The sequence below is a fragment of the Haemorhous mexicanus genome, chromosome 22 (genome assembly GCF_027477595.1).
Source record: "Haemorhous mexicanus isolate bHaeMex1 chromosome 22, bHaeMex1.pri, whole genome shotgun sequence".
NCBI lineage: Eukaryota > Metazoa > Chordata > Aves > Passeriformes > Fringillidae > Haemorhous > Haemorhous mexicanus.
Window position 1 is genome coordinate 3892778 of NC_082362.1, and position 21657 is coordinate 3914434.

Consider the following 21657-nt stretch of genomic DNA (forward strand, 5'->3'; position numbering starts at 1 on the left):
CAGGCATCTGGCCTGTTCCAGCCAGTAATTCACCTGTACCTTTCATTTCACATCCTTTGCAATACTTCTAAGAATGTTTGTGGTAACAAAACAGAAACAGCAGGTTGCTATCTGAGCTGTTTATTGAAGAAAGCAAATAAGAAATTAAAAGAACCTTTTTTTTTTTGGCATGCAAAACACAAATATAAATTAAGCCACGTAATGCCCATTTAGCATGCTAAGAAAAGAGATAAAGATACTTAAAAACTGGGCTTAAAGTGTCATGGAAACAGCTGTCCTCCCAACAGACTGAAATTCATTTATTTGTTGTATCCAGGCAAGTTTGGCAGAGAAACCCCCTGCATTCACACCTATGTATCACAGCAAAAGCTGTGATTTTAAAGCAGACTACAAATCCAACCCAAAATCCAAACAAATGATTGTACCCTGTTGGGTTTTTTTGGGGTTTTTTTTTTTGGTTTTTTTGGTGGTTTTTTTGGGGTTTTTTTGGGGGTTTTTTTTGTTGTTTGTTTGTTTGTTTGTTTTGTTTTGTTTTGTTTGCAAGTGGGGTAGATTTGAGAGATTATTAATGCTTTGTGACATCAAGGTCATAAAACAAAGCCATATTGCACTTCCAGAGAGAATTGCCTTGCAAATGACACAGTGCTGGGACTTTCAAGTCCCAATAGTCAAGGAGTTGAAGTCTAACAATTTCTCCACTTACAAAATCTGCTCATGCAGATCCTTCTTCCCAGGGCTGGTGTGACTGAAGCCCTGAAGTTGTTTCCATGGAACATAAAGAGGATATGAGAGACAATCCCTGTAAACAGCTCTTCAAACTTGCAGAGCAGTTTCACTCTCCCTATCCCCACATTGCAAAAAACCCAATATTGCTATGTTTAAAGACCACTTTGTGTCCCTGGTAGATCTAGAAGTACATAAGCAGGTCACTCTGGGCAGCAGATGAAAAGAAAGTAGAACCTTGTGGGATTCACTCCATTGCTGCTGCCTTGGGACTGTGCTCTTTTGAGAGGTGTCATGTGTATGAAAAATCTTGTAAGCCTATATCCCAGCAGCAGATAGAAGAGTGAAATACTTCTGTACCAGTGTGGGCTTGCAGGAGGCAGGAATCCTTCCCAACACAAAACAAGACCTGTCCCAGAACAATTGTGCCATTTGTTTTCACAGGAAATGTGCCTGGAGACTGCCAAAGCTGAGGCCTCAGCAGGGACATGCTGCCACCCATCTCTCCTGGAATCCCTGATCTCTGCAGCAGCAGTCTGCAGAATCACCTCCCAGCTCCACAAGCCACATCCCAAGCTGGCCTGTATGGGCTTGTCTCAGTGAGAGATGATTTTGTCACCTTTGCCATGAAACTTCACCCAAGCAGCTGGTGCTAGGAAGCACATTGTGCTCCCAGCCTGCCGAGTTCAACAAGGAATAGCAGCCCAAATTTAGCAAAAGTCATAAACCAGGTTTAACTCCACCTACAGGAACCATATCCAGGAAATCAATTAGATTAATCAGCTGCACAGCAAGTGCACAGTTCCCTAATCAGGATCAAGCCTTTCCCTGTTCTGTATTTTTTGAGGTGCAGTGGGATGTCATTAAGAGACAGCATAAGATTTTCATTTCTAAACCCTTCATTTCTTCAATAAAGATCCACTTTGCTGTAGCATATGATTTTTTAATTATACTCTTCCCTTCTACTCTGTTTTCCAGCTACATAAGGGGTGAAATACCTTGCTTACACTGATGTATTGGGGAAATAAAGTCTACTTCTGGCAGCTATCCTTTCAATCATTCATTTCCATAAAATTCCAGTTCCAATAAACTGATTGATAACCTACAATCTGGACCAGGTGAGGTGTATCAGGTTCCTCTGCACACCTTTCACTTGATGTGCCTGTGTGCACACAACATGCTGTAGCCCTGTACCCTGAGGTTATTTTCTGTAAGTAATGTTTCCATTCTGAGATGAGGTTTACTAAGCACAGTTGTGATTATTACACTGAAACAAGGGAAGCTCATAAGGGGGATTTTGCTGTATTCTGCTTGTATTAGGTCAAACCACCCACTCACAGTTAAGCCCAGTGAAGCTTCTGGCAGATAATCTGTACAATCAATCCCATTTTTAAAGCTGCTATGGATGCACTTTACAACAAAGATTGTGTTTGCAGCTCTGCATTTCTCTATTCCACTCCAACAAGTCTCCTACAGTGAAAGAACTCAGTGCAGGTGGCATCAGTGGTGCTGTATCACCCATCAGCAGGAGATGAACCCCTGGAAGGCAGAGAAAGCAACAGCACAAGCCCAGCTCACATTCACCCTAATGACAATATGTAACATTTTGTGACCTTTCAGCACCTTTATCACCTTATGCCATGGCATTGCAGGAGGTTTTAAAATAGGAATTCAATGATCAGACAAAAAGGGATGTCTCTGAAGAACAATATAGTCACAGAGGACTTAGAGCACACAGTTTATACAGCCCTGCTGCTTGGGAAGCACCTTGCCTGACTAAGAATCCTCCTCTAGTGCAGCAATGAACCATATTTTACATTAATAACAACTGAAATCTGAGCAAATGTCTTGAACAACTTTAATTTAAGAAGTGGACGAAATAACCAAATAATCACCAAATATCCATTGTAGGGGTGGAGGAATCTGCATTTCATGTCTAGAGATTTTAATATTCTTCAAAATCTAAGACCTTTTTCTGAGGTATTGGTCAACTTGTATTTAACCAAACCTATACAGCGTCCCACACAACTACCCTGCATGTACAAACATGTAAATACATCCATATAGACATGCTTATTAATATGCATAAACCCTGTACAAATGTAATTGTTTAAGTCATTAAAGGAGGAAGTCAAATGTGCTCAGTACAGGGAATGAAGGCCAAACTTCTCTCTTCTTGGGCAAGGCATTTCAAACTTCCCTGGTTTAGTTTTGCCACATGTATATTGGCAGCATCTTTTTTCCCAGTAAATGTGCCACCTGGATGAAAGAGGTTTTTAGCCATTCAGGTAAAGTTTCTATCAAAATGTCACTGACAAGCATATATGCAGAACTGCAAAGCTAAATCTCAGAATAGAATTGGAAACAATTATAAAAATATATCTACCAAAGTGACCTGTTCTTAGCTGATATGAGTACTGAATTCAGGGACTGTCTTCAGAGAATTATTAAGGAGGATCCAGAAATGGTGTGGGAATCAATCTCAGATCTCAGCTCTGGTACCAGTATAACCAGTCAAAAGAAATATCTACAGGAAAAGCTCTGCTTGGCAGCCTGGAAATCTCCAGGACAAATGATGTTTAGGGGATAATAGCTCCTAAAGCCCAGAAAAAAACCAATAGTAAATACTTTTGGTATTTACTCATATGGGTAAGAAAGCAGTATTTGACATCCCTTCACTTCATCCATTAAGTCTTCAAAGTAGGAGCTCAAGCACAGTAACCAATTGGGTAAACATTATTATTTAGTATTATTGTTTGCATGTCCTGTCTATTAACTCTGAACAAAGTGCCAAGACAAGAGGAGCTGCAAGAAAAATCAAGCTAATGCAACAGAATCTTGATAAATTCTTGAAACTCATAGAAAAATCAAAGTGTGATTCAGCTATGACAAGTGAGTGTACAGCTCTACATTCATCTGGACAAATAATAAAATAATAAGGAAAAAAAAAGGGGGGGGAAGAGACCGAAAACCAAGCATTAGCCATCAAAAAGTTCAGTTGAAACTAAAAAGTTTTAATTCCTTAGTTACAAACTGCTTGAAATAAGGTATTACAAAGTCAGCTGTTCCTCAGTACTGGCTCCAGACAGCACAGCTCACACTGCAAACAGCCCCTGGACTAAACCCTGGAGCCCTTTCCTCTCTCCTCTGTTCTCCTTGTCACTGAGGCCAGAGGCAGCAGCAAACACAGCAATAAAAAGCACTGGCAGTGGTTTCCTCCCTTCATGGCTCCAGGAGAACAGCTCATATTTTATTCATGAAAAACGAGGCCTCTGGAGGTCTAAGCAAAAAAAAACAGGAAGCAAATATTTCTTGGGGACAGTTGGTCACAGGCTGGCAAGTGTCCAGGACATCAAGAAGGAGGGGCAGGGGTGCAGGGTGGAAGAATGAGAGCTGCTTTCCTTGCAGCCTTCCTGCCATGGTAGGAATGAGGATGACAAAGGGCAAACCACCAGAATGTCTGTGTGCTGAGCCAGAGGGGACACAGCTGGTGTCCTGCAGTGGGGATCCTGCAGGGACTCACTGCCTCACAGGGGGAATCCAAGATGTGCAGTCAGCACAGATGCATTAAAGGATGGGATCCCTCCAAGGTTTAGTTGGGAGAGCTTAATATTTACCCCAGCCACGTACACAAGTTTTTGCTTTGAGTTCTGTGGGTAATTCCTCTCCCCACTTTGCCACGCTTCACTCATGTCCCAGAATTACATCAGTCCAAAGATTGTTTTGCAAGTGCCTTTAGAATAGGACTAATGGCACTTGCAAAAGTACCTTTAGAATAGGACCACACCTGAGCCCAGAATAAGCACCTTCATGGGAACAGAGATCTCTTCCCAGACAGACAGACAGCCCTCTTCCATTTCCTTGGGCCCCCACTGACAGACCCCCCTTGTTACCAGCAGAGAAAACAATCCTCTGCAATCCTTTGCTTTCCTGAGAAGATGACATGAAGGTGCAGATGGCATTTGTCATCTCTAGTTGTGTGCACAGGAACAGCCATCAGTCCCTCACAGCTCAAACCCAACACCCAGCACTGGCTGTGCCTCCCCTCAGGAGCTTTTCCATCAGTACTGAAGGGTTCTGGCTTTAATTATTTTGCACAGGACATTAATAAAAACTTTCTGAGAAGCCTGAGCTTCCTGTGAATTCTGGAATCTTAAGGGAAAGAAAGATGCTACTTGTTACTTTCTGACAGACTTCCTAAAACATGACACATGCTGAAGAGTTATTTCTTGAAAATTCAGAAGAAATGTAATGTTTTACATTAGCATGCCTCCTCTATTGTTTTAATTACTGCCTAATGAATTTTAGCCCTCAGAATACCTCCCTTGTATGGCTGAGCAAATGAGAAATAAGTCATAGCAGAGCACTCAGAATGAAAGGAAGAGGAAAAACCAACACAAAAACCCACACACAAGAGGAGAGGCAGAGAAATATACACAGAGATCTGAAGATAATAACTCCTTTTTATTTTTGTTATTTTTCTCACATTTTCTATCATGAGCATTTTAAATCAAACCAGATTCTACCCTTACCTTGACCTTTTGCTAAATTCATCCTTTATGCTTTAGGAACTTGATGCCTGGAATACAGCAGCTCTTCCTTCTGATACTTCTAAATCCATGCTCTGCAGACTTGAATGAATCCAGAGTTCCACAACCTGGACTGGAAGTTAAATCCTGGACAGTTGATAAACAACAACACTATTGCATTTCCATCTGTGACATGTACAGAATGAGTGCAGATGAATGTTAGGATTTATTCTGTTGCATTCAGCCAAACAAGGTCTCTGATGAAGTTTTGCCCAGCATTTAAGAGACTAGATGCAGCTGAAATGAGTTGCATAATGTCATGCAGTACCAATTAGGGGCAGTGAGGGGAGAATGTTCCCAGACTGCTAATGCAAGGAATGAGCACAAGAAAGTACAAATGCTGGATGCACTCTGGCAGTATTGTGCTGTATCATGGCTACATGGTGTCTGACCAAAAGCCAAGCAATACTGCAACATTCAAAATCACAATTCACTTTGTATCAGATTTGTTGCAAATTACTTTTGAAGTTTCTGGTAAACATAAATCAAGCCAGTCCATGTTCCCATTTTTATGAGAAACAGCGACCAAGTGTTAAATCTGAAAACACACTAGTAAAAGAATGCATGAACCCATATTGCCTACGTCCATTTCAAACTCTTGGATTGTACTATTCATCAGAGCCCCCAAATCATTCCTCTGGTTCTGCACCAGCTTGGGGCTGAGTCTTCAAGCAGAAAGCTCACAGAGCCATCAGGTTCCTTCTTCTTCATTAAGATCCTTCCCCTTACACAAGGGAGCCCCAGCAAGCACTTGCTCTGCTGGATGCTCATTGCAACATCTACATTTGGCAGTGAGTCATGCCCAGAGTCACCCTCTCAGCTTTCTCAGTGAAAAGGTGAAGGCTGTGTCCTCCCTGGAGGCAAACAGAACCCTGCTGCAGTCACTAAAGGTGAAATAAGATCCGGACACAGAAGAGAAAAGGTGATGCTCCATACCAGCCCCAGCTGCAGGGGCTCCCAGGGAAGGCTGCACCAGAAGAAAAGCACAGCAAGCACAAAAGATCATTCCCCTCTCCTACATTTTCAGCTTTGTCAACCATGTTAGGAGCCAACAGCTGCATTTTGGCATCTAGGAAAAATGTATGTGTAGAGAATTCACCTGGTTTTGCAGACTAAAGAGGAATTCTAGGAGAAAGTCAATTTTCTTGGATGTCATGGGTGACCTGTGTGGCTTTAACCCAGGTTTCCATACTCCCTCTACTGACTAAAGCTGTAACCACGCAGCTGGACTTGGGCTGGACACTCATTGCTCTCTATTATGTGCTTAAAGAAGAAAAAGAAAGGAACTTTCAGTCACATTTTCAGTCTTAAGCATCCAAAAGGCAGCAGAGTAGGACTGGCTAGACACTGCTGATGCATCCTTTTCGTCTAACCTAGTGTAAAGCTCTGGACAAATGCCTCAACACATGCAGAAAAATCATAATAAAGCTTCTCTGGCTTAAAATGGCACTTAAACCCCATTCTTTTATATATTTTCAGATGCTTATAGAAAAGAATTGTAAAGATGTGCAATTTTAAAGTCTCCCAGTAGCAATGAACTGAACTTGATCTTTCCAGCTGCTCTGTCACCACGACCTGTGCCTTGCCTCACTTCCAACACTGTGAATTTCCTAACTGCAGATGTTGGTGGCACACTGCTTAAAATTTTGTGTGGCAGCATTAAAAAAAAAGATTTAAGATACCTAATGAAAATGGAAAAAGCAATGAGATGCTGCAAATAAAAGTGCTCAGGTGTCACTTTGTATTTACCCAGTGTGCTGGTGAACTGCTGTTGCTCTGCAGCTCTTAGAGATGCACAAGAGTAAGAATGAAGCAGTGGATGGGGAAATAAACAGGGAGATGGCTGTGTGCTGGTGAAGAGAAAATGTGGGACATCAGCCATCACACTTAGCAAGAGATTTTAAAGGTACCCATAAAATTAGCTCAGCACAGCTGTACCCCCAGGGCCATTGCATGGATAATTACATGAAGAATGGACAGGGCTCCTGATGCTACAAGAACAAGGACAAGTTAATACCTGTATATGCTGACAGCATCATCCCAGTTTGCTCTAGAGCTCAAGCACAGGAATCAGGGCTCCTGTCAGTCTTGGGTGCAGACACTTCAGGCCCAGGAAACCTCCTAATGTGGTGATGCCCTATTTCATGAAGCACCAGCCCAGCCTCCCTCCCAACAGCCCCACCATTACTTTCACTCCCACTATTTGTTCTAGCTCTGCTCTCTGCTTTCGGCCTCAGTGGCCACAAGATGAAATGGTTGGTAGCACGAGAATTCATTCCCCTCTCTCCTGCCTAGCTGTGTGAAAGGGAAAGAGCACAGAGAGAACAGTCTGCAAGGGGACTGCAGAGTGCACAGTCCCTGGCAGCGAGGTGATCTGTGCTCTGTGACCCACCTGTGGCTGTCAAACAGCAGTGGCTGCAGCTGTAACTGCAGCAGTGGGGCCAGCCATGCACAGCCCAAGGAACTCTGCACTTCTCTCAGTACTGCAGCTTAAGGTCTCAGCCCCTGGCCTTCTACACCTGCAGCACAACATGCATGAGTGCTAGCCCTAACAGTAACAGTAAGCTGAGCTCACAGATGTAACCCAAAAGCAAAACAGCCTTGAATGGTAAATGCTTTTCCCCTCCTTTCCCAAACCACTGAATATGAGAAAATTTTATTACTGAATTTACAGATCCATATTTTTTGCTAACAATTGCCTGAAGTTAGTTTGCTCTCATGCTTTATTTCTATTGATTTCTGGGTTTTACACCTCACATCACCCTCGCTCTTGCTTTTCACTGTCTTTAGCTACTGCCTCACTTTTAGTGTGCTCTAATTTCAATTTGTTGTTCAAACTCCAAACAAGCCACCCTCACTTTCACCAACCATAGCATGCAAAGCAGCAATTCTTTTGCCACACTTCTGCATTTACTCAGTTCTCTGACAAAACATGTTGTGCTGGGCTTTAGTTTCCCCATGGGGACTGAAGCTTGAGCCCTTGACTAGAGCTGGTCTGAAAGCAGCTTCCATATGATCCGTAGAAAACCTGTTCCCTACACCTCAAGAATTTGCAGCTGGGACTTCCTTGCTGCTGGGCCAAGATCATGATTTAGTTCTCTGATGGGGATCTCCACTGCCAGTAATAGATGCTGTTTGAATAGACTGAAGAGGATCACTCCCACTGATGAATAAACCATCAGCAAAAAGCCTTTCTCTGTACTCTATGCTGATGACAAGTACTTAGTAAGCTTTTCTATACATCTTTTGGGGTGTGAGGGAGGAAGGTCTGAAAGAATCATCTTAAATTCAGGAGTATTCTCCTTTCAGGGTAACACAGTACATCTGCATACACATGTATTTAGGCATTGCTGATGGCACATGAAAAGTTTTGCTATTTCAGCACTGAATTTGGAATTCATTTCACTCTGGATGTATCCTGTGATCTCAACTGCCAGACTACAATAAGAACTGTTTGGATTTTGGGACATGATGGGTTATAAACCTTTCAGCTCACATGTACCTGTCCACCTGCCACATATCCCTAGCAATATTGCTGTGCCTTCAATAACTGTTCTGTGTTTGATAAACCACTGTGAGAGCTCCTGCCTACGCTAGGGCTGCAGCTCTTTAGGAGACCATGCTCAAAACCACATTTCAACTGTTAGCAGAAACATGTCACACAATCTGTCATCAGGCTCTCTGCTACAATTCTTATCATTAGCTTTTCTTATTGTCCCTTGAGTGCTTCTCAGCAGCAATTCCACACACAGAGTGGTAGAATTAATGCTAGCCAGGAAAGTGATATCTTATCTAGAAGCTGGTACTTCCTAAGAGCAGAACTCCTGTTTAATTTGGCAAGAAATCAAAGCATTTCCAGGGTGCTGCACTGACAGGCTGCTATGACCAACAGTATTTCACTGTCTCCTGTTGGGTTCTGATGAGCACTGCAGAAAATGAAATCTAAAGACAAGAGTAGCAGAGTGAGTTTGAGAATTACAGGAACAAGCAGTCCAAATACCAAAAAAACCCAAAACAAACAACAAACAAACAAACAAAAAAAACCAACCCAACTCTCCCCCTCATATGCCATATAATTATATAATTGTTGTGTTATTTAATTATCTTCTTTACCTCCACTGGAGGTGGTCAATCCACTGTTGAAGTTAACTCAGCCAGGCACATGAAGGGTGCAGAACAATTCCAATTTTACCCTTACATTACAATTATCCCACAACCACTAGGAACTACTACAGCTATTAATAAAAACAGTGTGCAAAACAAGATTAAAGCACTTACCATAAAAACTCAGATATGAGACTACACTTTGCAAAACAGAAACTTCACCCTCCAGAGTTTTAGAGTCTTAGGAGAAGCTCATTAAACTCCATCCCTGTCAGGCCATAGGCAGAACCAGTTTTACAGGCTGAAGGCAAATGCTCATATGTCAGCCTCAAAATACCAATAACAGGCACTGACAGTAACGCAGGAATACAAATGTTGTGATGAGTAAGAGGAAGTTACTCCCTCAGAGGAGCATCACTGCTCACACTGAGCTGCAAATATGGTCAGTTCTGAGTTCCTGCCTCACACCAACCTTAAATTAGAAACACTTCCCAAGGAATCAGGGCCCAGACTGAAGGACAGATGCTCTGTGCACTGAGCTAACACAAATGTCATTAATTATGTGGAGCATGAACAGAGCTGAAAGATGTACCAAGGCCCCAGTAACTGCTGAGGTTGAAAATCAGTACTGATTTCCAAATTCTAATGCTATGGAAACAACAACCCAGTTCTGTCAGGGGCTGGTAGCATGTAGGGTCACCAATGAGCTTGGGACCGTAACACCTCATCAAAATTATAAACTAAGAAAAAAAAAAAAGTCTTGACTTAGGTGGATGAGCCATCTTTACTTAAACTGGAAAATGACATTTAGAATCATAGAATCTCAGAACGCTTTGGGTTGGAAAGGATCTTAAAGCCCATTTCATTCCACCCTCTGCCATGGGGACACTTTCCAATAGACAAGAATCTCCAAGCCCATCCAACTGCCCTTGAACACTTCCAGGAACAGGGCAGCCAGAGCTTCCCTAGGTAACCTGTGTACATTCTAAGTGTTCAATAGAGCCAGAAACAGCCCCCGACTATAACATAACTGCTTACAATTTTGCAATGTATCTTCTGTTGCTTTCATTGGGGGGGGGGGAGGGGGGTAAATAGAGGTAGATAGAAAAAGCAAAGTTTTAGACCCCTGAAATGCAAACATGTTATTGTTTTATTGTTGTTATTATCTTAACACGCAGTAGGGTAGGAAGCCCAGCGAGTCCTAACGGGCCCTCCCAGCCGAGCTGCGAGCGGCCTCCCCTCACCAAGAGTCCTTCCACGGCACGGCCCGGCCATCACGGGCTTGGGCTGCCGCCTCCCCGCCTCACTGAGCGGCCACAGAAGCTGGAGACCAGCCGTAGAGCGCACAGCCCGGGCAGGGAGCCACATCCCGGCTGCCTCCGCCGGCCCGCCCCAGAGGCGGGCCCGCCCGCGGCCCTCCCTCCCCTCACGGCGGTGGCGACGGAGACGGGCCGGAACACCAGCCGCGCCACCATGGAGGTGGATATGGCGGAGGACGAGAAGGCCGGGCCGTCGGCAGGCGAGAAGCGGGGACCCACCGACCCCGCGGGGGCCGCGCCCGGCGGCGGCAGCGGCCACTACGAGCTGCCCTGGTGAGCGGGGGCAGCGGGCGAGGGAGCGCGGCCGCCCTGAGCCGCCATGACCGCCCGCCGGAGGGGGCGGGGCGAATGGCGGGCGGGGAGCGCGGTGATTGGTGCAGAGCGGCGAGGAGGGCGGGACTGTGCGCGGCAGAGCCAATGGGGTGAGGGCGGGCGCTGGTGGCGGGAAGGCGGGGGTTGTGGCGGCTGAGGGAACCATGGCGGCCGGAGCCGGCCAGGGCCAGACCCGCGTGTTCAGCGCTGTCCCCCCGCGCCCGCCGGGCTGCAGGAGCTCAGTCTGGCTCGGAACCGGGACTCTGCCTGCGCCCTGTGACTTCGCCGTCTGTTGCGGGGCTGCGAAGGCAGGAATCACAGAATGGTTTGGGTTGGAAGGGACCTTAAAGGCCATCTCGTTCCAGCCTCCTGCCAGGGGCAGGGACACCTTCCACTAAACCAGGCTGCTCCAAGCCCCGTCTAACCTGATCTGGAACGGTTCCAGAAATCAATAGTGAAGAAAGTACCATTGTTTAACATTGTTTTCCTTTGGAAACAAATGGGAAGGAAATGCCATTTCCTTGTAGCACAGAGAAAGTCGAAGGTCAGCCCTGCACTGTGCTGACCATGGGAAAACACAGGGTGGCTTCTCCCCTCAGGCTGAGGCACCGAATTCCCGTTCGGGTTGAGCATTTTTTCCCTCCTTTTGCTTTTTTATACCAATGAAACTAAAACCTTTCAAGGTGGTGAGGCCCTGGACAGGTTGCCCAGAGCAGCTGTGGCTGCCCCATCCCTAGAAGTGCCCAAGGCCAGGTTGGACTGGAGCAGCCTGGCCCAGCGGAAGGTGTCCCTGCCCATGGCCCGAGGTGGAACGACATGGACTTGTGAAAAAGGCCAGTCACTTGTTTTTAAAAGTTTAATAGTAATAAAATGGTTATAAAAATAGTAATTATATTTTATTACTCTAATTATAGTACTCTATAATTAGAGTAATAAAAATTTGGACAATTAGGATTTAGGATAATATGAGACAATAACAACAAAGAGTTAGGGACAGTCTGGGTACCTCTTTCTGGGCAAAATAAGCCTAAAAAAAGGACCCACGTTAACAGAGGATTAACCCTTAAAAGCAACAGCCTGTTGCATATTCATACACCTCATACATGATGCATAAATTCCATTTAGACACAGGATTCTGTCAGGTCAGTGTCAGCTTCTTCCTCTGAATCCTGATGGCGTCTTCAGGGCTGAGCGAGGCTGGAAGAGCTCGATAGGGGAGCAATAAATTCTTTTTCACTGAAAGATTTAGGTGTCCTGTGGCTGCTATCTCAATATCTTACATAGCAGAATTTCTATTTTAACCTTATGTTATAACCTAAAACTATATTTAACACACTACTTAAGAGAATTAATACAGCATCACTTTCTAACATAACACATATAATATTCATTTTAATATTTGCAAAAAGCCAGTCATAAAATACACATTTTTCACAGGCTTTAAGGTCCCTTCCAACCCAAACCACTCTGGGGTTCTCTTAGTCAGGGATTAGTGCTGTGCTTAGGAATGACAGACACCCTGCAGCACTTGCACTGAACTCATGTCCAGCCATCTTTGTCCTGGGCTCTCTTAGCATAATCCTCCTTGTCCATCACTCTAAAGCTCAATTAAAGCATTATTAGATGTGCTGAAGTGTGTGGAGTTTTACTTTTACAGGGTGGAAAAATACAGACCTATGAAACTGTCCGAAATAGTTGGAAATGAAGATACTGTGAGCAGGTTGGAGGTGTGTAGCTGTCCCTGTATCTTTTTGCAGGTTATCTCAAAAAACATATTTCTGTGTAGATCCACAGGCTACTAAAAACACTGTTGTATTTTTCCATCCATACTTGAGTATGTGGAAGAAAGCTTCCTGATTCACTTTAACAATTACAAGTTTTACATTATATTTGAGTGGTGTGCAAGGAAATATGCCTTCTTCAATTGGGATGTTTAAAATAGAGCATTTGATGCAGTGTAGAGAATTTGTTGCTGTTACAATAATACTGTTTCAATAAGAAATATAATTTGTATAACAACAGAAAGGAATAATTTTTTGGAAGAGAAATGTTTGCTATATCAATTCTTTCCTGAAAATCTCCAAGATAGTGTTGGATGGGGCTTGGAGCAACGTGGTCTAGTGGAAGGTGTCCCTGTCCAAAGCAGGGGGCTGGAATGAGATGAGCTTTAAGGTCCCTTCCAATTCTAACTATTCCAGGATTCTATAATTCTACAACAAATTAATCTGTGAACACAGTATTTGTTAACAGAAAGATTATACTAGCAAGTATATAATTAAAGGGAAAGGCAAGAGTACTAAAGACCTGTGGCAGTAAGTGTTTTTAAATATTTTCATATTATTCTAGGGCTTGATTTCTAACAGTTCAATTTAAAAAACCAATGAAAGCAGCGAGGTTCAAAAAATTAAAATAGGAGGGGAAAAAAAGAAGCTTCTTTCTGATGTGTAAAATAGAACAGAATAGAAACTATTTGTTCCTGTTATTTTCTTACACAATTTCTTTTTATCATTCTTTCTTAGGTCTTTGCAAAAGAGGGGAATGTACCAAACATTATAATTGCTGTGAGTATTGCTGCATTGTGCTGTATTTCAGTGTTGGGCCTGGATTTCAAATCTAGCCAGGGTGGCCTCCCAGTACAGATGGGCTTTGTGCCTGAGTGTACTGGTGAGGGAGATGTTGGTTGTGGGGTTTTGGAGCAATGTTCTTGGCAGAATAGACAGGGACACAAGTTTAAATCTATCTCAGGTGCCTGCTGAAACACATCCTGTGCTTCTCCCTGCAGCATATCTCCTCTGTTAGCAGCAGGATCCTGAGCTCAGGCACAGCTTCCAGGCTGATTGATGATTGCTCTGCAGTTCCTCTGTTGCAGCCTTTTGTCATGACTGAGGAGATTTGTAGAGAGCATAACTTAGAAAATTCCATTAAACTTACCAGCAGTTGTTGCACTGTCACATCTTTAGGGCCCTCCAGGAACAGGTAAAACCACCAGTATCCTGTGTTTGGCTCGTGCTCTGCTTGGTCCTGCATTAAAGGATGCTGTTCTGGAGCTGAATGCCTCAAATGACAGGTGAGAATGAATAAACCTTACCAAGTTTGTAATGAAGAAGCAAGTTTCCATTAAACTGAGGCCAGTTTGATGGGCTTAATGCTGTAGTAAGGCATTTAAGATTTATTTTAGTGCATTCTTTCCAGCTAAAAGTTAGGCAATCTTTGGTGTTCACCCATCAACACAGATAGTATTTCTTGATGTTTTATAAACTTTATAGATACTTTCATGTGTGAAAATATAAACAGAGTGCAGAATCCATAATTTTAATTTTTTCTCAAATCTGTTTGAAAGAGTTAAGCTTCCCACTGTGTTCAGGAGGATCCTAAGAATGAGAAGTGAACAGGTTGTTTATACTCAAACATTTCAGTGCTTAGAGTGAGAGAAATGAGGGTTATAAGGCAGCTGAGGATTAAAACATAGGATCAGGGTGTGAGGTGTGTAGAGGACACTGACTGTACTCCAAGGATCAGGCACTAAGGGCTGATTATATTTCCCAAGTTCTGTTCAGACCCATCCTGAAGTATTCTGACATTTCCTGGTGGGTTGTCTGAGCACAGTGCACTTTACCTACCCTGTCACTATCACTTACAGAAGAACTACAGGATCACAACATTCTTTTTGTAATCAGAACAAAAAAGTAAAATTCTTTCTTAAGAAGAGTAGGTCTTTGAGTGGCTCTCTCTAGGAAAGTGTCTGTGTTGTGTTGATATAATTCAGTCTATCCAGATGTTTTTCCTAAAGTCTTCTGAGCTACAGCTGGGGCTTTGGATGGAGCTCTGGGAAGAGCTGGCAAAGCAATCCTAAATGCTTCTCCCTTTGTTTATTGATTACCCTTGTGCCAAACAAAGTCATTTTGTGGTGGTACTGCAAGTAAGGTTACTGGCTTTGTGTCTGTTTATATTGCTACTGTTAAATTATTTGGTTCAAACCCCCAAAACCAAGGGTTATTGGTGTTTGAATCCAAATCAGTGGGACAGTCTGGCTTGAAGCATGGTTCCACAGCAGTTGTGCTGAAACAGCTGAAGGGGCAGGAACAGTGGTAGAACAGGAGCACTTCAGCTGCTGTGGCTGCTGAAAAAAATCTATTCTGTATTTTCACCCCACTTATCATGAATCAATTGAATTGTTGTTCCAGAGGAATTGATGTTGTAAGAAACAAAATCAAAATGTTTGCCCAGCAAAAGGTCACACTTCCAAAAGGTCGGCATAAAATAATCATCCTTGATGAAGCAGACAGGTATGTTGTTTTAAATTTACCTCAGCTCCTGTGTGAAATGTGCTGCATCTCTCCTGTCTGTAGAGCTCCAGCTTTGGACAGTATTGAGTGCTTCTATCAAGCTGTTCAAAATAATTTGTTAGGAAATGAATATGGATTGAACAGTGATCTTATGGGAGTACTCACAGCCAGAAGAGATCATTGCTTGAAAAGAGATGCTGAATATTGACATGGAATGCTCTAGATATGAAACAGAACAGTTTACTGGAAAGATGCCTCATCCCTGGAACTGTTCAAGGCCAGGTTGGACAGTGCTGGGAGAAACCTGATTTTGTGGAAGGTGTCCCTGTCCATGGCAGGGGGTTGGAACTGGATGAGCTTTAAGGTCCCTTCCAACCCAAACCATTTTGTGATTCTGTGATTCCTCTTTGGAAAGAGTTTGGCTCATGTAGAGAATTTCACTGGATGAAAAAGGGACTTGCTCCTCCTCCATATTCTTAGCAGTGCTCTTCAGAGCATTAATGATTTCATTTTGCATGTCATGGATGTCATTTTGCATGTTGTGGAGGTCTCAGTGCTTGCCTGCTTTGCAGGGTGGTTCATTCACCTGACTAGAAAAAGCTGCTTTGTTTATCAAAGCACAGCTTAGTATCAGTAAACTGAAGCTTATGTGAAAATAGTTCTAAGGCTGCACCTGTGAGTGAATGAAGGGCAAAATCTGCCCTGACTCCTTGTCTCCCCTCAGCATGACAGATGGAGCACAGCAAGCATTGAGAAGAACAATGGAAATTTATTCCAAAACAACACGTTTTGCACTGGCATGCAATGCCTCTGACAAAATCATAGGTAAGTGCTGCTGCTTCCTGGGTGTTCATGTCATGTGTTCTCCATACTGTTGGCTAATGTCCAAGGCAGCTGCCAGAAATAGCTTGATCCAGCTTGCTGCAAGGAAGCATGGCACTTCTGAAAAATCAAGCCACCTGTACTTCATCAGATAAAAGAGTTTAATTTTGTAGTCAGGAAACCCCCTGAGCAGCCATTTTTGATGGGTGGTGCCATATGTGACTGCAGAAGCAGATTTCTCATGCTTTGGGCTTAATCTGCATCCAACTCTGCCACAGTTTAGGATGTTTGGTGTATTGTTTACTGGGCATTGAACCCTTTTTGTCATTTGTGAATTATAATCTTAAGTTTGCCTGTAGGTGAACACATTGCACCTTAGATTTCCCTTGAAAGAATAATGTGATAAACATCTATATTCAGAAATCCAGGAGAACAGAGGAAGCTGAGCTTTGTATATATTTCCACATATTTGGGAAAACTCCATTAACACATTTGGGCTCAAGGGAAGGACTGTCACAATTGAATGTGCTTAAGGAGAGGCTGTGTTCTGCTTGGAGCTTACATGTCCTTTTTCTTTAAAAGACACAAGAATTGTTGGAGACTGAAATGAAGACATGTTTGGTTGTGGGGTTTTTTGAGAAAAGGAGAGAAGCTAATGCCACATCTCTGTCCTCAGAACCCATTCAGTCTCGGTGTGCAGTGCTGCGTTACACCAAGCTGACAGATGCACAAATACTTGCCAGGCTGCTGAAAATTGTTGAGAAAGAGGATGTAGCATATACAGATGATGGACTAGAAGCCATTATCTTCACAGCCCAAGGTGATATGAGACAGGTAAGAGGAGAAAGACAATAAAATAAAGGCTTCTGTTTAAACTTTTGAATTGCAACTCCTAAGGATTTCTCTGGAGAGGTAAAGAGGATGTGACTTGTGGCCCAAGAGTAACTAAACTGTTTGGTTTAGTGAGGGTTTAAAATGCTCCTTAAAAGTGAGTTGGTGGGAAGTGGATACCAAATTTGTGGGGGAAAATAAAATCAGCATAAATTTGGGAATTTTTCTGGTTTTTTAATGGCAAACTGCTTATTTGGCATCATTTCCTGAAGTGCATTTCATCCTGAGGAGGGGAGTGAGAAGCAGAGCACTTCAAAAAATAAATGAAGACTTATTTTTTCTTTCACAGGCATTAAACAACTTACAGTCCACATACTCTGGATTTGGCTTTATAAACAGTGAAAATGTCTTTAAGGTCAGTAACAGCTGAAAACAGTTTTGCCAGAAGTTTAGCCCTGTGGCTGTGTGAGATTCCACTGGACATATAAACCTTTTTACTAGTTTGCAGACAGCCCTGTGTATGTAGCAGTTACAGCATTAGACTTTAAGTAGCCCTTGTGCCTTTTGAAAAGACATCCCTAGTGGCACATCTGAACCTTTGCAGCTCTCTCAAAGCACACAAATCCAATTACTACTGGGAAATTTCAGTGATAACTTGGGAATCTATTACTTGGGTGTTCTCATTTCATGTGTGGAGTCTGCCATATAGAAGAACTACAGAATCACAATATAGAAGAATCTGAAAAGTCAGATTATTTAAAATTTAGTCTGTATTACAGAATATTTCTGATTCAGTACTTCAGCTCTATAGAAACTTGGTGAAAATACCAGAAGTTTAAGGCAAAGTCTTCTGTTCTTTAAGTGTAATATTTCTCTTGGGTACAGGTGTGTGATGAGCCTCATCCTCTGCTGGTGAAGGAAATGATACAACACTGCATAAATGCAAATATTGATGAAGCATACAAGGTTGGTTTTCATATCTTGTCTTCAGTATAGCCAGGCATTATTTCTCTACAAAATTTTTTGTTTGCTTTGAGGAATTCACAATGTGTGTTGTTTTTTAAGATAGGGGCAATATCATGTAGATGAGTTGATAAACTAAATCCCTTTTGGGCAGGAATTTGTTCAGATAAGTAAGCCAAGAAGCAAAAAAGGAAGTTGTTGTGAAATCAATTGCTAGATGCTTGAGGTTAAATCAGCTGATAAACAGTACATGCAATTTCAGTAATGATATACAGCTGTTCCAGAGTGAATATCCTTGACTCACCTGGCAGATAAATGAGGGATTGTTCTTGCCTGCACAGATTCTTGCCCACCTGTGGCGCCTGGGATACTCTCCAGAAGATGTCATTGGCAATATCTTCCGTGTGTGTAAGACCTTTCAAATGCCAGAATATCTGAAACTGGAATTTATCAAGGTTGGTACTAACTCAGCTCCTGATGGGGCCTTTTGGGTCTTTTTAACAAGAGGATGTGACCAGGGGCAGGCTCAGGGGTTCCTGTTTAAAATTTGTTGTATATTAGCACAAAGAAAGTGCTTCCTGACTCATGCCTGCCTTCTTTCCCACTGCATCATCAGTTTGTCAGTGAGAAGTCACCTGAAGTTTAGCATCTGAACACCCACAGAAGTGCCAGAAGTCACTTTAGTGATCAGCTAAAATTAATAGCAGATGTAATGCTGAATTTATTATTTCAAAGCCTTGAAAATGTTTTTCAAGTGCATACTTGATTCTAGTCCAATAGATAGTAAAATATTAAATTAACAGAGAGTTGACAAAGAGTCAGGTGGTGTTATGGAATCACTCTTCATATTTGAAACCTGTCCTCATATGCAGGCACCTTGCTTCTTATAAAGGAAGTGGGGAAATACAGGCTTTGATTTTAAAACCAAAAGGCATTTGATTTGGTTTATAGGAGTAGATGCATTCTCTGAAGTGCAAGTGACTCAAAGCTGGTCTTTCAGCAGTAAGGGGTATGTTCTGTTTAGTCATGAGTGAAATATATACAGACTGGGGGAGTAAACAGCAGGCTTGACAGTGTCTCTGTCACCAGGAAATTGGGTACACCCACATGAAGATAGCAGAAGGTGTGAACTCCCTGTTACAAATGGCTGGGCTGCTGGCCCGGCTCTGCCAGAAGACTGCAGCCCCTGCAGCCAGTTAGGCATCTCCTCGAGCCTTCTGGGAGGAAACCAGGATTTGCTGCAAAAATGTTTCATACTTTTTTATTTAGACCAATAAAGCTCTAAAATTTACTTTAACCCATGAAATTGTATGTGTTTTATAAGCAGGATAGAAGAGAGGACTGTGACAGTCCAGAGCAATTGAGGTCTGTCCAGTACACTCAGGAAACCTGCTTATGTCCTTGGTATTGAGACTAAGCAGGAGAAACAAAAATGGAATCCTCTTGTTAGGGATTACACTTCAAGCCTGGCCATGAGTGATCTTACCAAGACCAAGAAGGAATTTTTTTTGCACAAAATATGGCATTTACTGAAGTTATAATTGAGACACATTGAGCAAGTGCCTCTTTGTCCTGTGGAGAGGAAAGGTATTTTCAGCAAACATACAGGAGAAATATTACACATTTCTTCATGGTGCCACTATATTTTGTATATTCCTTTTGTAATCTTTAAATAGGTGTACTAAATTCTGGGATGCTCTGCATCTGAGTTCTCTTTCCTGTCCCTGCTTGTCCAGGTTAGGTAATGTCATAGTTTCAGCTTGCCAAAAAGCTACAGAATCATGTTTGCCTGTCCAGTTTTGGAAACACCTTGCCAGTGTAGGTGGGCAATTAAGTGTGAAATGTAGAGAGAAAGTAAATATAAATTGAATTTGACCACCTAATATGAGATGTGAGACTTGTGTCTCCAAGCAGATACATCTTAATATAATTAAGAGAATCACAAGGTTGGAAGAGACCTTTAAGATCATCAAGTCTAACTCATGCCCCAGCACCTCAACTAAACCCTGGCACCAAGTGCCACATCCGGGCTTTCTTTAACACATCAGGGATGGTGATTCCACCACCTCCCTGGGCAGACTATTCCAGAACTTTATCACCCCTTCTGTAAAAACCTTTTTCCTAATATCCAACCTAAGTTCCCTTTGTTGCAGTTTAAGGCTGTGTCCTCTCCTTCTGTCAGTGCTGCCTGGAGAAAGAGTTCAACCCCACCTGAGCACAGCCACCTTTCAGGGAGTTGTAGAGTGATGAGGTCACCCCTGAGTCTCCTTTTCTCCAGGCTGAGCACCCCCAGCTCCCTCAGGGGTTCCCCTCAGGGTTTGTGTTCTCAGCCCCTCTCCAGCCTCGATGTCCCCTCTGGATGTGCTCAGTGTCCCAAGGCCCTTCCCAACCTGAGGGGCCAGAACTGGACACAGCACTCCAGGTGTGCCCTCACCAGTGCCCAGTACAGGGGCAGAATGAGCTCCCTGCTCCTGCTGGCCACACCATTCCTGATCCAGGCCAGGAGCCCTTGGCCTTCTTGGCCACCAGGGCACTCTGCTGGCTCATGGGCAGTCACTGTTGACCAGTACCCCCAGGTCCCTTTCTGCCTGGGCACTGTCCAGCCACACTGTCTCAGCCTAGAGCATTGCAGGGGTTATTGTGGTCAAAATGCAGGACTGGGCACTTGGATTTATGAAACTTCATCTTATTAAACTCTGCCCATCCATCCAACCACGCCAGTCTGCAGAGCCCTCCTGCCTTCCAGCAGCTTGACACACTCTCCCAGCTTGGTGTCACCTGAAGATTTAGTAATGTAAGACTCAATCCCCTCATCCATGTTGTCAATAAAAACATTGAACAGAGCTGGCCCAGCACAGAGCCCTGAGGGACACCCCTGGTGCCTGGCTGCCAGCTGGATGCAGCCCCGTTCACCTCTGGGCCAGCCTTCCAGCCAGTTCTGAACACAGCAGAGAATGCTCCTGTCCCAGCTGTGGGCTGCAGCTTTTCCAGGGAATGCTGTGGGACACAGTGTCAAAGGCCTTGCAATTAAGCATAGTCTGGTTACAGCAGTCACACAAAAGAGTGCAGGGGGCACAAGTTGCTGGTGCTTGCACTTCACTTTGCCTATTTTGTTGAAGATTTCCACCCCAAGTGTTCAGTTCCCCACTGCAGCTGTCTTGGTGCCAAGTGGATGTTTCCTGGCAGCACCAGCTGGCTTCAGCCTGGGGGCTGCTCCTGCACTGAGGCAGAGGCTGGGCACACCCTCCTGTTCAATGACAAGCCAAGGGGGTCACAAGTTTCAGCAGCAAGAGCTGGTGGCATCATGACTTTCCCCTCAAGTCTTCCTGCAGCTCCTCTGGCAGAGCCTGCAGACAAACATTTGTGATTCCATGTGCAGGAGAGCAAAGGAATTGGCAGCTAAAGTGCAGGGAATAATGGGTAAAATACTCAAAGTACATTCTTTCTTCACTAGAATTCCACTTAGGCTTTGGTTCCCATCCAGTGAGTTACTATCAGCACAAACTCTATTAAGTACACAGCTAATAGTTTAGTACTGGGGCTTGAGCTGCTGAGTTCTCTACAGACACAGCATCACAGCTTTTGTCCCCAGAAATTTAAATAAGGTTAATTTTCCTTTGACTGCACATCACAACCAGCCTGCTCTGTCTTTGCTTTCTCATTAAATGTGTTCATTGGAATGGGGAAGGAAGAGATGTTACCATGGAT

General features: G+C 43.4%; 1 protein-coding gene across 2 annotated transcripts; it reads left to right on the forward strand.

The window, feature by feature from the left end:
- The first annotated feature begins 10804 nt into the window (after positions 1-10804).
- Positions 10805-19490, forward strand: RFC2 (replication factor C subunit 2). Of its 2 annotated transcripts, none has more exons than XM_059865801.1 (11): positions 10805-11008; positions 12705-12774; positions 13567-13608; positions 14008-14114; positions 15232-15333; positions 16058-16158; positions 16832-16989; positions 17336-17401; positions 17872-17952; positions 18291-18404; positions 19277-19490. In XM_059865801.1, exons 1-11 carry the CDS (start codon positions 10890-10892, stop codon positions 19358-19360), a joined length of 1044 nt encoding a protein of 347 aa, XP_059721784.1. In that variant the 5' UTR covers positions 10805-10889; the 3' UTR covers positions 19361-19490. The 2 variants fall into 2 exon arrangements, with proteins under 2 accessions (XP_059721784.1, XP_059721783.1); XM_059865800.1 differs by lacking the exon at positions 19277-19490 and adding an exon at positions 19039-19246 and having other exon boundaries at positions 10817-11008.
- The last annotated feature ends 2167 nt before the right edge of the window (positions 19491-21657 follow it).